We start from the raw sequence: 14,357 nt of genomic DNA, 5'->3' as shown, positions 1-14,357 counted from the left end.
CTATATGCTGGGAATACTCAGCAGGTCAGACAGCACCCATATAAAAAGAGAAATGGAGTTAATGTTTCAGGTCCATGACATTTCATCACAAATGGGTAAGCGGATGCAAGATGCAGAGAAAGGGGAGCAGAAAACAAAAGGCTGTGATCGGGGGGGGGTCAAAGTGGGGGGGGGATTAAATAGGTAAAGGGGTCTTGGTGACCGTCACTGCTAAGTTTTGTGTGAAGGAAGTATAAATTCAGGAGGACGATGTAAAACTGCCAACGGAAGGTATTAAAGATGCTGGAAATACTGACAAGAGTTCGCTGATGTTGGAATCTGGAGCAAATACAAACTGCTAAGGAACTCTAAGATCAGGTCCCATCCTGGACAGTCGACGTTTCAAGTCCAAATCCTGCTCCAGGACTTGAGAAAGGAAATGGAAGATGACTTGGTTGTCTGAAATTGTTGAACATTCTTCTGAGCCTGAAAGGCTATTCCTTAATTGTAATTAAGGCCACATAGACTCACCTATTTGATATCATCCTTTCCTTGTTGCTTCAGTGCAGGGGTTTTTAACCTGATCTATGTTAGGGCCATTAGTGCAGCTAGCAGTAGTAGTATAGATTGAGTTCCTGTATGAGGTGTTTATATATGCACACCCACCCACCATATTAAGTAAGGGCAAAATAGGAATTTCCAAAACCGAAAGCCAGAGACTTTTGTTGGGCAAGGACATGGGTGAGAAGTCCAAAGCAGGTCAGTGAAGTTAAACAAGAAAATCTGCAGATGCTGGGCTTGAGTACAATACACCAAAGTGCTGCTCATACACCAGGACACACAACATCGATAGGAAGTAAAAGGCAACCAACATTTTGCCCTTGAGTCCTTTGTAAGGAGTCTGGAAAAACGGGTATATGCCTTAATATAAAGGTGGGGGAGGAAGGGGTAAGGGGAGAAGCACAGATGAACAGATAAGAGATAATGAAGCTGAGGTGCAAATCTAATCTAATCTAATTGAAATGGCACTTCACAGATGATTCAATTTTGTTGGCTCTATCCCCTGACACCACACTGACAGAATTTTATTGTCAGTTTGTAAGAAATTTTTCTTTATAGATTTGTTTTCCATCAATAAACTTTCAACTTCAAGTTCTTGTGCAGTGCTGCATGTCTGACAAGCTCAGAAATGGTTCATGTCAGGCAATCAAAGAAGCACTTAAGCCACTGGGGGTTTTCTTATCTTGTACTGACATTGTATGTGATCAGTTGGTGTGTGGGTGAGTAGGATCGTATGCCTGTCTAATTATCATCCATTAATAAAATGCACATACTCTGTGGATAGGTGCCACACAGGTGCTGTGTAATAAGTAGTTGCACTGTGACCCTCAGAAGTTACCCAAATTTAAATTCTTGTCTTTTGAAGGATTAGAGTCCTTCCACAGTCTATAATCTTCAGCACCAAGTCCTAACACACTTGGGTCTGTTGATCCAATTACATCAGGACTGGACTCCTGAAACAAAACTCTGTCACGGGAAGATATTAAGTGAAAAGAAGAATTTCTCAAAGTTGCTTGGGGAACCCTGGCCTATGAGCACTTAATACGGAAAGGGAGCATTCAGATTGGCACCAAGAACCTCACGTTCATGCATCAAATGAACACCGAAGCCTTGAGTAAATGATAGGAGCCCACGACCTCCCAAATTACTACCTGCTGCAGCTCAAGCAGATTGTGCCTCATTGTGCCAGATCCATCTCAAAGCTGACAAAACCCATGCAGAAGCAGGTCATTCTCAATGCCCGGATAAGAAAGGGATTAGGTTGAAGGATTTAACCATGGGGTGAGTTGTGACCAGAAGGAAATGCATTCAAAACCTGGATGCATTGTAATCTATTATAAAGATGGTTCTCTACTGTAATTCAAACAAACTTGTGATTAAATCACTGCAGGCTTATAACATACACGCAATAGAGCCAGAAAAAGGTCAATTGCTTTATAATTAAAGTGAAAGTAATGTAATATAAACATGGCTAAATGAGGTCACATTTTGATGTGAAACAGGGTTTGATTTTTAAAAATATTTTAAACCAATGAAAAAAGAAAGAAAATAAACGAGGGTGTAGTTGACAAAACTTCCCATTAGCACATGATCAGAATATGTATTTCTCCTCAACGACGACGCTCTGTAAGAATCCCACATACTGTTTTCCAAAATCCTCATACTGACTACGTATGGGCAGATTGTATTTGTTGTGGGATGTGTTAGCCAGTGGTGGTGGTGATAGACGGGCATAAATATTAATGAGTTGTTTGAATATGCAAAATTGTTGAGATTACTCATTTCATCTTAATTGTGCGATTACAAAATCTGATTGTCTTTTTTTTTTTATTTTTTTTTTTTCACACCATAAATCACATTAGCCATGATATACACTATTTCTTTTTCACACATATACAGTGACTTTTTCTCCCCCCCCCTCCTCCCAAGCCACCCCCCCACCCCCCCCCTCATCCATTTTAGGTATACAATCTAGGTTGCATTAAGCCAGTCAGACAATGTTGTCATTCAACAAAAATTCCTTCTCCTTCCATCAACTTAGGTAATGTTTGTCCCCGGTAGGTTTTCGCTATTGTATTTAATGTAAGGCTCCTATACTTGTTTGAATATTTCAATATTATTTCTTAACCTATATGTTATTTTTTCTAATGGAATACATTTATTCATTTAAATTTAGTAGTTTCTTCCTTTTAATTTGGTTATGTATTCCATTAATATTTAAAGTCATATAGTTCAGCGTAGCCCTTTTATATTTTGTTTATCTTCTCTTTCCGTTTTTCCATCATTACCTTTCCTCCTTTTCCATTTCTGTTTTCTTATTTTCAACTCTTTATAAGACAACATTCCTACAACATCCAACATTTTCCTTATTCTCCTATTTCTATCTTATTTATCCCCAATCTCCCCTTCCCCTCCTGAGTTGTCCTTTATCCCTTGTCGGACAACCACATCTCCCCTCTCCATTTGGATTTGCGAATCCACTCGCAAGCGTCAACTGATTTTGCAGTGACCGCTATTTCCCCTCACCCCGCCCCCCCCAGAAAAGATTTCACTTTTCATATGTCACAAAGGTCACTCTGTTAATTCCCTCCTTATTCTCTCTCTTCCATTACCTTCCCTTATTAATTCTTGTCTATACTATCTATATTTTCCTCTAAGTACAGATACATTCACGTATGCACATTGTCTCTATTCACTCTTATACCTCTTTACCCGCATACATATCAATCGTGATCATTTTTACTCTCATTACCCGTCTTCATCCCTCAGTCTATTTTTGTCTTTACCCACATACATATCAATCGTGATCATTTTAACTCTCATTACCCGTCTTCCTCCCTCAGTCTATTTTTGTAATTGTTCTGCAAATTTTCGTGCTTCTTCTGGATCCAAGAATAGTCTGTTTTGTTGTCCTGGAATAAAAATTTTCAATACTGCTGGATGCTTAAATTTATACCCTTTCTTCCATAAAATCGCCTTTGCTGTATTAAACTCTTTTCTCTTCTTTAGGAGTTCAAAACTTATATCTGGATAAATGAAGATTTTTTGCCCTTTATACTCCAGTGGTTTGTTGCCCTCTCTTACTTTTTCCATTGTCTTCTCCAGTACCTTTTCTCTTGTAGTATATCTTAGGAATTTTACTACAATAGATCTTGGTTTTTGTTGTGGTTGTGGTTTAGAGGCCAATACTCTATGTGCCCTTTCTATTTCCATTTCTTGCTGTAGTTCTGGACATCCTAGGGTCTTAGGGATCCACTCTTTTATAAACTCCCTCATATTCTTGCCTTCTTCATCTTCCTTAAGGCCCACTATCTTTATGTTATTTCTTCTGTTATAATTTTCCATTGTATCTATTTTTTGAGCTAGTAGTTCTTGTGTCTCTTTAGTTTTTTTATTAGATTCCTCCAATTTCTTTTTTAAGTCTTCTACCTCCATTTCTGCTGCTACTGCCCGCTCTTCCATCTTGTCCATTTTCTTTCCCATTTCTGTTAAGGTCATCTCTATTTTATTCATTTTCTCTTCTGTGTTGTTTATTCTTTTTCTTAAATCCTTAAATTCCTGTGTTTGCCATTCTTTAAATGACTCCATGTATCCTTTAATAAGAGAAAGTATATCCTTTACCTTGCCTTTCTTTTCTTCTTCTATTTCACTGTACTCTTCCTCTTCCTCTTCTTCTTCCTCTGGGTTGACCATCTGTTGTTTCTTTGGTGCCCTTTCCTCCTCTTCTTTCTTGTTTCTATTGTCTTCTGTGGTCTCTTCTTGCTGCAGGTGTTCTGCAGCTGTCGTTGCCGGCTGTGGAGATCGACTCCCCAGCTGGTCCCCCCTCCCGTTGGTGTGTTTTTTTTTCATGCGCATCGCGCATGCGCGAAGTATCGCACTTTTACTCGGCTCTGCGAGCCATTTTTGTAGTCCATTATTTACCGACCTGAGGGAGCGGGTTTCTCTCTCCGCAGCGGGCCTCTCCGGACAGGTAAGGCCTTCACCTTTTTCCTCCTTTGTCTTCTCTTCCTCTCTTCTTACCGTTGCTTTCGATTTTTCTTTTTTTGTCGCCATCTTCTTTCCACCTTTATACTCACTTTTCTGTAACTTTTATTTCTGTGCCTTTGTGTTTTCTTTTGTTTTTCCCGACTTTTCTGGAGAGGGCTGGAGTTCACCGTCTGGCCACTACTCCATCACGTGACTCCTCCCTGATTGTCTTTTTTAGATCACGGTAATACCTATCTGTGCGTACACTTGCTGCACAAATACATATATAATGGGCATGTAATGGGATACCACAACAGTATAAGGAAATGTTCCCTTGCAACCGTGCCTGCCTGTCCCGCTTCGGACTTGTCGGTCACCAACGAGCCTGCAGCAGATGTGGACATACCCCTCCATAAATCTTCGTCCGCGAAGCCAAGCCAAATAAAAAGAATAAGGAAATGTGCACACGATACTCCAAGTGCAGTATAACTTTCTACCTTTTTCCTCATTACCCTGCCCCATGAAGGCAAATATGCTACACACCTGCTTTACACCCTATTTGTGGCCACTTTCAAGGGTCTCTCAACCTGAACCCCTACCCCCAGATCCCTTTCAACATCAATGTTTTTAACAGTCCTACCATTAACTGCATAAGTTCCCCTTACATTTCACTTGCAGGCAGCTCAGATTTTTTTTTAAACATCTGGCATGGACACCATGAACTAAGTGCCTTAACCTGTGTGTTTTGTGAATCTGTGAAGGTTATGACGCTGTCTTCACCCATCTTTGAGTGTGTGCTGATGTTCTCTGGATTGTAACTAGGAGGGAGATGTGCAACCACTGTTGGTCTGTAGCAGGCGATGATGAATGATACTGATGTCTAATTTACAAGCTTGTTTACATTTACTTATCACAAGGAAAAAAAAACTCCTGAAAATCCTCAAATAATTTTTTAAAAATTATAATTTTCCACAAAACTAAACAAAAATCCCATCTAGAAAGGGGCTAAAGCTTTCCAACACCCACTCCCCCCATGCCCCTGTTGTGTTTGGAAGAGTATCAGGTTCAGTGGGTTCACAGAGCGACGGATTACAATCAAAAGTAACTTGATTGAACACATGGGAGACAAACAGGGGAAGACATCAAATGAATCTTAATTACTCTACCACTAAGCAACTAATATAGACCTTCACATCGGGCCCAATTTGGACTCCAATACCAGTGACTGCCCATTTCTACACGCTCCTGCACGACTTTCAAACTCACTCCCGATTCCCTGTACTCATGGGAGTGCAGTTTGTTACTGATCTATCACAGTACTACGGCTCAACTTAAGTGTAACATACACCTTACCTGCGACTCCTCCAGCAACATTCGTAGTAGTGACCTGGTGTGGAGTGATGTCCGGGGCTTGGACCACGAGGCAGTGAGAAAGAAATGTGGTGTACATCAATGTTTTATACTGCTCTAAGCTGGGCGTCTGGCCAACGATGACAATAAATGTGCCAATGGTAAGGTGTGCACTAATGGGTGGCCAGAGTCCAACCTTGATTGGCTGGTGATGTGACTTCCAAACAAGTTTCAGACAGGGATATCTTGTGACCCTCCACAATGTTCCAGATAGAGAGGTCACATTTCCTCTGCAAACTACATACAACACCCCACGGCCCCCAGACACCACTATGGTCCATGGGTTCATTATAGGTGGTCCCTGGGCTAAAAAAAAAGGTTGACAAATGACTGCTCAAACACTTTTCTACTGCCTGGCACATTGTAGGGCTGCTCAGATGTCAAACCGTTCCATTTAACCAGAAAGCAGCATCCACTTCGGTTCATCTTTTCAATATTTCTGATCATGAAAAGAAACATAATAATGTTGGTGATTGTGCTGGACTTGCAGCTCACTGGCTTGTAATCGGGAGTACTGGGTAAATGATGAGGAGACGCAAGTTCAAATCCCACCACTGCAATTGGTTAATTAAATAAATACACTCAGTTAATTAAATAAATCTGGAATTTAAAAAAAAAACAAACTGGTATCAGTAATGGAAGCCTGTTATTAAAAACGCATCTGGTTCACTTATTTTCCCAAGGGGAGGATATATGTCATTCTTGCCTGATCTGGCCAGTGTTCAACGCCAGATGCTGGGAAGTGTGGCTGTCTCAAACAGCCCTCTGAAATGGCCCGGAACGTAACTCTGTGGAAGAGAAGTCAGGAGTAGGTGATAAATGCTGACTTTACATTACAAGCCCTGAAGGAATGAACAAAAGCTCAATGGCTGTCACACCATAGCCCTACTGCTATTATTGGTGAAAAGAATGCCAAGGAGAGAAGAACTTGTAATGAGAGAACTTGTTTAGAGGAACAAAAAGGAGCATGTGTGTGAGTTGGAGATACAATGTATGGAGATTCAAGATTTCTTTATTATGTACTATATTACACAAAATTGCCTTCTGCTTGCCGTAAAGTGGATAATGAGTTGCCATTAATGTCACCTGGCGTCCCTTTCAGAAACAGAAAGAAAGCAAAGGAGAGTCCCTTCAGAGTTATTGGGTGCCCATGGATTTTCCTCCAGTGCTCCTGCAGCCGCACAGACCCCTGTTCGATCCATCAGCAGCCTGAGCTCCAGATCCAAACCTCCAACACGATCTGGAAGCCTTCAGTAGTCCATCTTGCCATCATCCCCCTCTCAAATCCTGGCACTGATACCTGGTTCCCTTGAGACAGTTCCTCGCGGACTTCCCTGTCTGCAAGTCACTCGTGGACTGCGTGGGTGCCTCAGTTGTGAAGGCCCTTGCTGGTCCGTGTCATGATCAGCATCCTGTAGGCCTGTCTCCTCTGCTTCTCCTTCTCAACAGGGGTGGGGATTGCTCCCCCCATTTCAGTCCACTGCTCCCCTGGAGTCTGCAACCCCTTGTGGCCACTACCAAGCACTGAAGCCACTATCTTGGGCACAGACCTCCGCGGATGCAAGATTTTACTTACAATGTCAGCTCCTTGCCAGGACATTCAAAGCCTGTTTAGATCGGGTGGCATTAGAAGCAGGCGATTGAACCCTTTGGAGCATTTCTGTGTCTTCGCTCTCCGCTCTCCTGGGTCTGCACCAGTGGCTGCGCTGCCATTGCAGCAGCTTCGACGGTGACGCCATGTTCATCCTGCAGCCAGTGCTTATTCTGACTAAAGTCATAAACTGGGCATAGATTAGTCAGGGAATGATTGAACCTCAAAGCTGAAGTTAAATCTTTGCTGCTCTCTTGATGTTTCAGACAAGTGCTGTCCTGTGCTCCGGAGGCTGCATTCTGCTGGCTATCAGTGCCCTGCTGGCGATTGTCACTGTCTTCCTGCCTAGTGGTCAGTGTGAAAAGAGGATTTGTACCCTAGCTGGTTACATGCAGACAACAGCAGGTGAGTGAACCAACCAATATACCTTTCTCTGTTTCTTCTGCTCGCCATAGTATGACAATGGTGTTGAAATCACAGATGCCCTGCGTGGAATTTAAGCATCAGTAATTATGCATATATTGGCAAGTTGCATGGCTATTAATTAGATTTTAAGGATGGTTATTAAGTGCAACTTATGCAAAAACCCTGAACCAGATCGCACCAAGTCATCAAGCTAAATAAATGAGATCTTGTGATATCACTTGATACCTGCAGAGGTATAAATACAATGGATGAAATGTTATTTGTGTAACATCCATAATTTCCCAAAAAACATTAGACAGGTGGGAATATCGTCTGGCAAATTGTGGTAGGAATCTCCTCTGGCAAGTCTTTCTAATACATTTTCTAGTTCAATATCTATGTAGGAATGTGGCTGGGAATGAGAAGCCAATCACCTTGATCTCCCAGAGCCACAGTAACTCACTTGTGTCAGTTGAGATCAACTATAGGCAGACCAGGAAACAAACCAGGGGACCTTTCAGGCCAATGGTTCATCTCTGGCATCCTGTGCCATAGATGCTCTGTGGTTAATAAGATATTACTTAAGGTGGTGTGTGAGTGGGATAAAAAAAAGGTTGAAAGCCACTAGTTTATCCCTTATTGCTTGAGGAGACCTGCCCATCTAAACCAGCCATTCTCAACAGGGGCCTTGTGACTACCTCCCAATGGTGGGCCACGGACTGAAATTGTAAAAAAAAATTTAAATGTTTTTTATGTAGTTGGTAGGACAGAAGTATGGAAGAAACCAACTAAACGACTGCTTCACAAGGAAGGTGGCCCATAAATTTAGAGCAGGGTCCTAAGGAGGCTTTAGCCAAAAAAAAGGTTGAGACCGGCTGGTGAACCATGCAGCCACTGCTGAAGGTACTGCACTGTGGTGTTATGTCAAGTTTATTGTCATCTGATTGTACAAGTATAACCCGACGAAACAGCGTTCTCCAGTTCTTAATGCAAAACACATGCAGACAAACAATACATATGCAGGCAAGTATTTCATTTATACAAATAAATAAATAAATAATGCTTTGAGAACAGGAGAGTCTCGGATGATCAGTGAGAGCAGTTCCTTTGGTCATTCACATTCTCACTGCCCGTGGGAAGAAGCTGTTCCTCAGCCTGGTGGTGCTGGCTCTGATCCTCCTGGATCTCTTCCCCGACGGGAGCAGCTGAAAGATGCCATGTGCGGGGTGGAGGGGGTCCTCAATGATTTTGCGCGTCCTCTTCAGACAACAATCCCAGTAGATCACGTCGATGGAAGTGGAGGGAGACTCCAGTGAGTCTCTTTTGGAGCTTATGGAGGAAGTTCCTAGATTTTGATCTACAAGAATGAAGGGACAGGATGGTGTGTGATTTGTAACTAATGTTACGAGCCCAGAGGGCTCCAAAACCCAGCAGCAATGGAAATTCTCCAAGACAGTGGTTACTTAAACATTGCTTATTAGTTTTTTTTTAAACATAATAAATTTAACTTATTACTATTAACTTAACCCCCTTCTAATTCTAACTGCACATATATGTAATGTGTGTATGTTTCACCATCCAATCATTCACTTCTCACTTCTCCAAGTTCACAGTATCCGGCAATTCTTATTCTGTGCACAGAATTTAACATTTATGAATCTTCACCAGGCTCTGGTGCTCAAAGTTTAATGGTTACCGCTCAGGTAAGTTCTTGTTGGTTTCATAGAGATATTTGTTGCTCGTTGGACACACACAAACTGATTTCCTCCAATCAATCACTTCATTGTCTTGCTGAAGAAACCTGCCTTATCATGGGTTTTCCAAATGATAACCTCTTCTTCCAGGTCACCACAGAGTTCCTCTTGTTTCCCTTATTTCAGGAGAAACACTCTAGCCAACCATTTCCTCTTGTAAAGGACTGCAAGGGTTTTGAACAGACTGAACTCAGAACTTACAACCCATTTTCAAAATGGGGTCTTTCAACAAGCCTGTCAGCTTGCCATTTTGCAGCCTCAACCAAATGACCTCTCCCAAGGCTCCTAACCCAATCTTTGAAAGATCGTATCAGTACTTGTTCCATTTGCACCTCCTTTTGAAACTCTTTCCAAAGCAGTTCCATTGTCTCTGCAAAATCAACCGGAGCCTGAAAGTGTAGCTTCAGCAAAGCTCTGGCATTTTAAATAAGATGTCTTTTGTGAAGTGTTACTCGGCTCGTGAAGTGACCTACACTAAACCTCCACAATCTATCCCTTTTAAAGACATATTTATTCATAATCATTCTAGCACTGATGATGTTCCTCCACTACGTCAGTGGTGTGCAAACTATTGGAGAGGATTCTTAAGGATAGGATCTGTGAGTATTTGGAGAAGTTCAGTCAGCATGGCTTTGTGAAGAGAAGGTAGTGGCTGATGAGCCTAACTGAGTTTTTTGAGGAGGTCAACAAAGAAATTGATGAGGATAGGGTGGTAAATGTGGTCTACATGGATTTAAGCAAGACAGTTGACAAGATCTCCAAAGAGAGGCTCATCTAAAAAGTTATGAGGCATGGGATCAGTGAAACTTTGGCTTTGTGGATTTTAAAAAATTGGCTTACAGGCAGAAAGCAGAGAGTAGTAGTGGAAGGAAAGTATTCTACCTGGAGGTAAATGACTATTGGAGTGCCTCAAGGATCTGTTCTGGGACCCCTGCCCTTTGTGATTTTTATAAATGACCTGGATGAAGAGGTGGAAGGATGGATCAGTAAGTTTACGGACGACACGAAGGTTGGATGGAGTTGAAGGTTGTCGAAGATTTCAAGAGGATATAGACTGGATGCAGAGTTGGACAGAAAATTGGCAGATGGGAGTTGAATCTGGATAAGTGTGAGGTGATACATTTTGGAAGGACAAACCAGAAGGCTGAGCCTCTTGAGACAATAATCCTGGTAAATCACGGGGTGGGAGACCCCGTGATCTTCCCTCCCCCTGTGGATGAACTGCCACACTAAGATTCTCAATAGAGCTCCTGTAGAAAGTTAACAGGATGGTGGCCGGTAGCCTTGCCCACCTCTGTCTTCTCAGGAAGTGTAGTCACTGTTGGTTACTTAAGAGTGAGGATGAACAGAAGGACCTTGGGGTTCAAATCCACATATCCCTCAAGGCCACCGCACAGGTTGATGGGATAGTTAAGAAGACCTATGGGATGCTGGGCTTAATTAATAGGGAGATTAAGTTCAGGAGTAGAGAGGTCATGTTGCAACTCTACAAATTTCTGGAAAGACCACACAGAGTATTATGTTCAGTTCTGGTCACCTTATCATAGGAAGGATGTGGAAGCTATGGAGAGGGTGCAGAGAAGATTTACCAGGATGTTGCCTGGATTGGGAAACAAATCTTATGAGGTAAGGTTAGCAGAACTGGGATTTTTCTCTTTGGAGTATAGAAAGATGAGAGGAGACTTAATAGAGGTCAACAAGATTATGATGGGTATAGATTAGGTGGACAGCCGGTGCCTGTTTCCCAGGGCAGGAATAGCAAACATCAGAGGACAAATGTACAAAGTTAAGGGAGGGAAGGTTAGCGGAGATATCAGGGGTAATTTTCTTTTTACACAGAGAGTTGTGGGAGCCTGGAATGCCTTACTGGGGATGGTGGTGGAGGCTGAAACATTAGTGGCATTTGAGAGACGCTTAGACAGGCAGATGGATGAAAGAAAAAAGGGGGTTACAGGGTAGGATGGGTTTAGTACTTTTTGTTTTAAGGAATATATGGGTGGGCACAATATCGAGGGCGGAAGGGCCTGTACTGTGCTGTAGAGTTCTATTATCCTTGATTGTTAACTGCTTGCAGGATATTTGGGAATGGATAACAAATATCACTATTGTTAGTGATGTTCACAAGTGATGGATGAGTAAGTCGAACAAAAATAATTTGTATGGTTCAAATCAAGTCAAGTTTATTTATCATCCAATTGTATATGCAACTTGACAAAACCGCGGTCTCCAGTCCTCGGTGCAAAAACTTGCAAACACATATATAGACAAATGATACATATAGACAGTATGTATTTACAAATATCAATAGAAATGAATATTATTGTTAAATAAACAGTAGAGTCTTAAAGGGCTTGTATGGGCAGTTCATCAGTCATTCAGTATTCTTACTGTCTGTGGGAAGAAGCTGTTTCTCAGCCTGGTGTTTCTGGCTCTGATACTCATGTATATTTTTCTGGATCAAAGTAGCTGGAAGATGCTGCGTGTGGCCTGGTAGCGAGCCCTCTTTGGAGAGCAATCCCGGTAAATCACATTGATGGGGTGGTGGGAGACCCCTGTGATCTTCTTTGCCGCTCTTAAGGTCCTGTAGATTAACCACCACACTGTGATGCCTCCGGCCAAGATTCTTAATAGAGCTCCCATAGGAAGTTAACGAGATGGTGGCCGGTAGCCCTGCTCACCTCCGTCTTCTGAGGAAGTGTAGTCACTGTTGCCCCTTCCTGACAAGTGACGAGATGTTTTGTATCCAGGATAGGTCACTTCTTAAGTGGACTCAGAGGTGCTCTCCACTACCAAGCTATTTAAAAGGAAAATTTGGGGGAAGGGGACTGGATAATGGCAGAACAAGAAGTTGAAATGGGCTAAATGACCTCCTCCTGTTTGGCCCTAGAGAGTTTATCCTATGTACGGGCCTAATCTCTCACTGATTGTAGTGATTAACATAATTCCTGTGCATAACAACATGGCCTTTACGAGATCACTGTCTTAAGCGGCAATATGGAAAGTTACAATTGGTTAGCACAATTCCTTTTGGCCCGTTTGTGGGACATTATTGAAAATAATTACTCTTTCACCCTTGCATTTTTGTAAGACTACCTTCTCCCAGAAGATGTCAACATTTCCTTTGGCTCACTGCACCCATATGCTATTTTCTTTCTAAGGTCTGTTTTAATCCACTATGATCATTGAACAGACCATGTTCATTAAAAGGCAGAGATAAGTTTACCCAATATCTCATCTTCCCCACCCATGGTCCTCATCATAAAGTGTTAAAGTCTGGATTAACATTAAAATTATCAGGAAAATTAAAAATCCCATTTTCAAGTATAACAGCCATTCTCAACGAGATCTTACAACCTGCTTTCTTTTCACCTCGCTTGCATAAAATATTTCTTATGTTCTTTTATGTAGTCGATGGGAGAGAAGTATGGGGAAAAAAACCAAAACCTGACTGCTTCACAGGGAAGGAGGCCCATAAACTTTGAACAGGGGGCCATACTCAAAAAACAGGTTGAGAATGGTTGAAATATAGAAAATGAACATCAAAAAAGCAACCAGATGCTAGAAATCTGAAAGAAAAACAGAAAATGCTGTAAACACCCAGCAGGTCAGGTAGCATCTGTGGAAAGAGAGACAGAATTCATGTTTCATATCATTGGACCCTCTGTCGTCCTTATGACATAACACATTTAATGTAATTGGGAGAAAGGATTAAGGTGCTGACCTGACTTGCTGAATGTTTATAGCATTTTCTGTTTTATTACCAAATATAGGCACACTGTTAATTTAATATAAATCTTACATCTTGCTTCTGATCCAAATAAAACTGTCAATTTTGTTCCATTAGAAATTCCCGTGGAATAATGGAAATTGCCTTTGTTGTCACGTTACACTGGATGTAGTTGATGACTCTGAGCACCTCGGTTTATACCGCAGAAAAATATCTCATGTTCTAGCCTTGTCTGATTTTGTTTCCCTAAATTGCCATTCATGCTGCCAAGAGACAACAAATAATTTTGTAAAATAATATCATGTACAGACATAGAGAGAAGGAAAAAGAGGAGAAATGTACTCTTGCTTGACTCCGCAATCCTCTCGAACCTCTAACCCTGCCCTAATTGAGGTCAGCACCCGGTCCTTCCTCCCTATGTCTGACACCATTAGATAGATTAGTTCCTTCAGATGTTTTTTCACATTTTCACTCAAGCAATCAAAATGGAAGCAATCCTTACAAATGTATTTACAATGCTGTCAAAATGAAATTATTAGTACTCTCTCTTTGGGCTCTGTGTGGGTCTAATTGGAGGTTGTGTCTTGAGCCAGCTGGCTGATTCTTTATTGGAAGGAAGTGCCCAGCCCACACACTGCTTTAAAGCCAGAGAGAGCCTCTGACTAAAGACTGCCACCCACTGTGTCCTGGGAATCTATATGTTCTAATTGAAATAAAAACACAATGCTGGAGAAACTCAAGTCAAACAGTGTACATTATATAGCAAAGATAAAGGTACATAACCAACATTTTGGGCTTGAACCCTTCATCAAGGTGTAGAAAAATATCGGTGGGCACCTGAACAAAATGGTAGGGGGAAAGCGGGATTTTTTTTTAAGAACCATAGAAACAGGCACCTTCGGCCCTTCTAGTCTGTGCCGAACCATTTTTTTTGCCTAGTCCCACTGACCTGCACCCAGTCCAT

General features: G+C 41.8%; 1 protein-coding gene across 1 annotated transcript in view; it reads left to right on the top strand.

Moving 5' to 3' along the window:
- LOC138749194 (LHFPL tetraspan subfamily member 7 protein) overlaps positions 1-14,357 on the top strand; it is a 237,944-nt gene that overhangs the window by 83,425 nt on the left and 140,162 nt on the right. The window contains exon 2 of the mRNA XM_069910276.1: positions 7,774-7,912. Coding sequence (XP_069766377.1) covers positions 7,774-7,912 — 139 coding nt within the window. The remainder of the gene's footprint in view (positions 1-7,773; positions 7,913-14,357) is intronic.

The sequence above is a fragment of the Narcine bancroftii genome, chromosome 14 (genome assembly GCF_036971445.1).
Source record: "Narcine bancroftii isolate sNarBan1 chromosome 14, sNarBan1.hap1, whole genome shotgun sequence".
NCBI lineage: Eukaryota > Metazoa > Chordata > Chondrichthyes > Torpediniformes > Narcinidae > Narcine > Narcine bancroftii.
The sequence above is the reverse complement of the archived record's forward strand: the minus strand, read 5'-3'. Positions and strand labels throughout refer to the sequence as shown.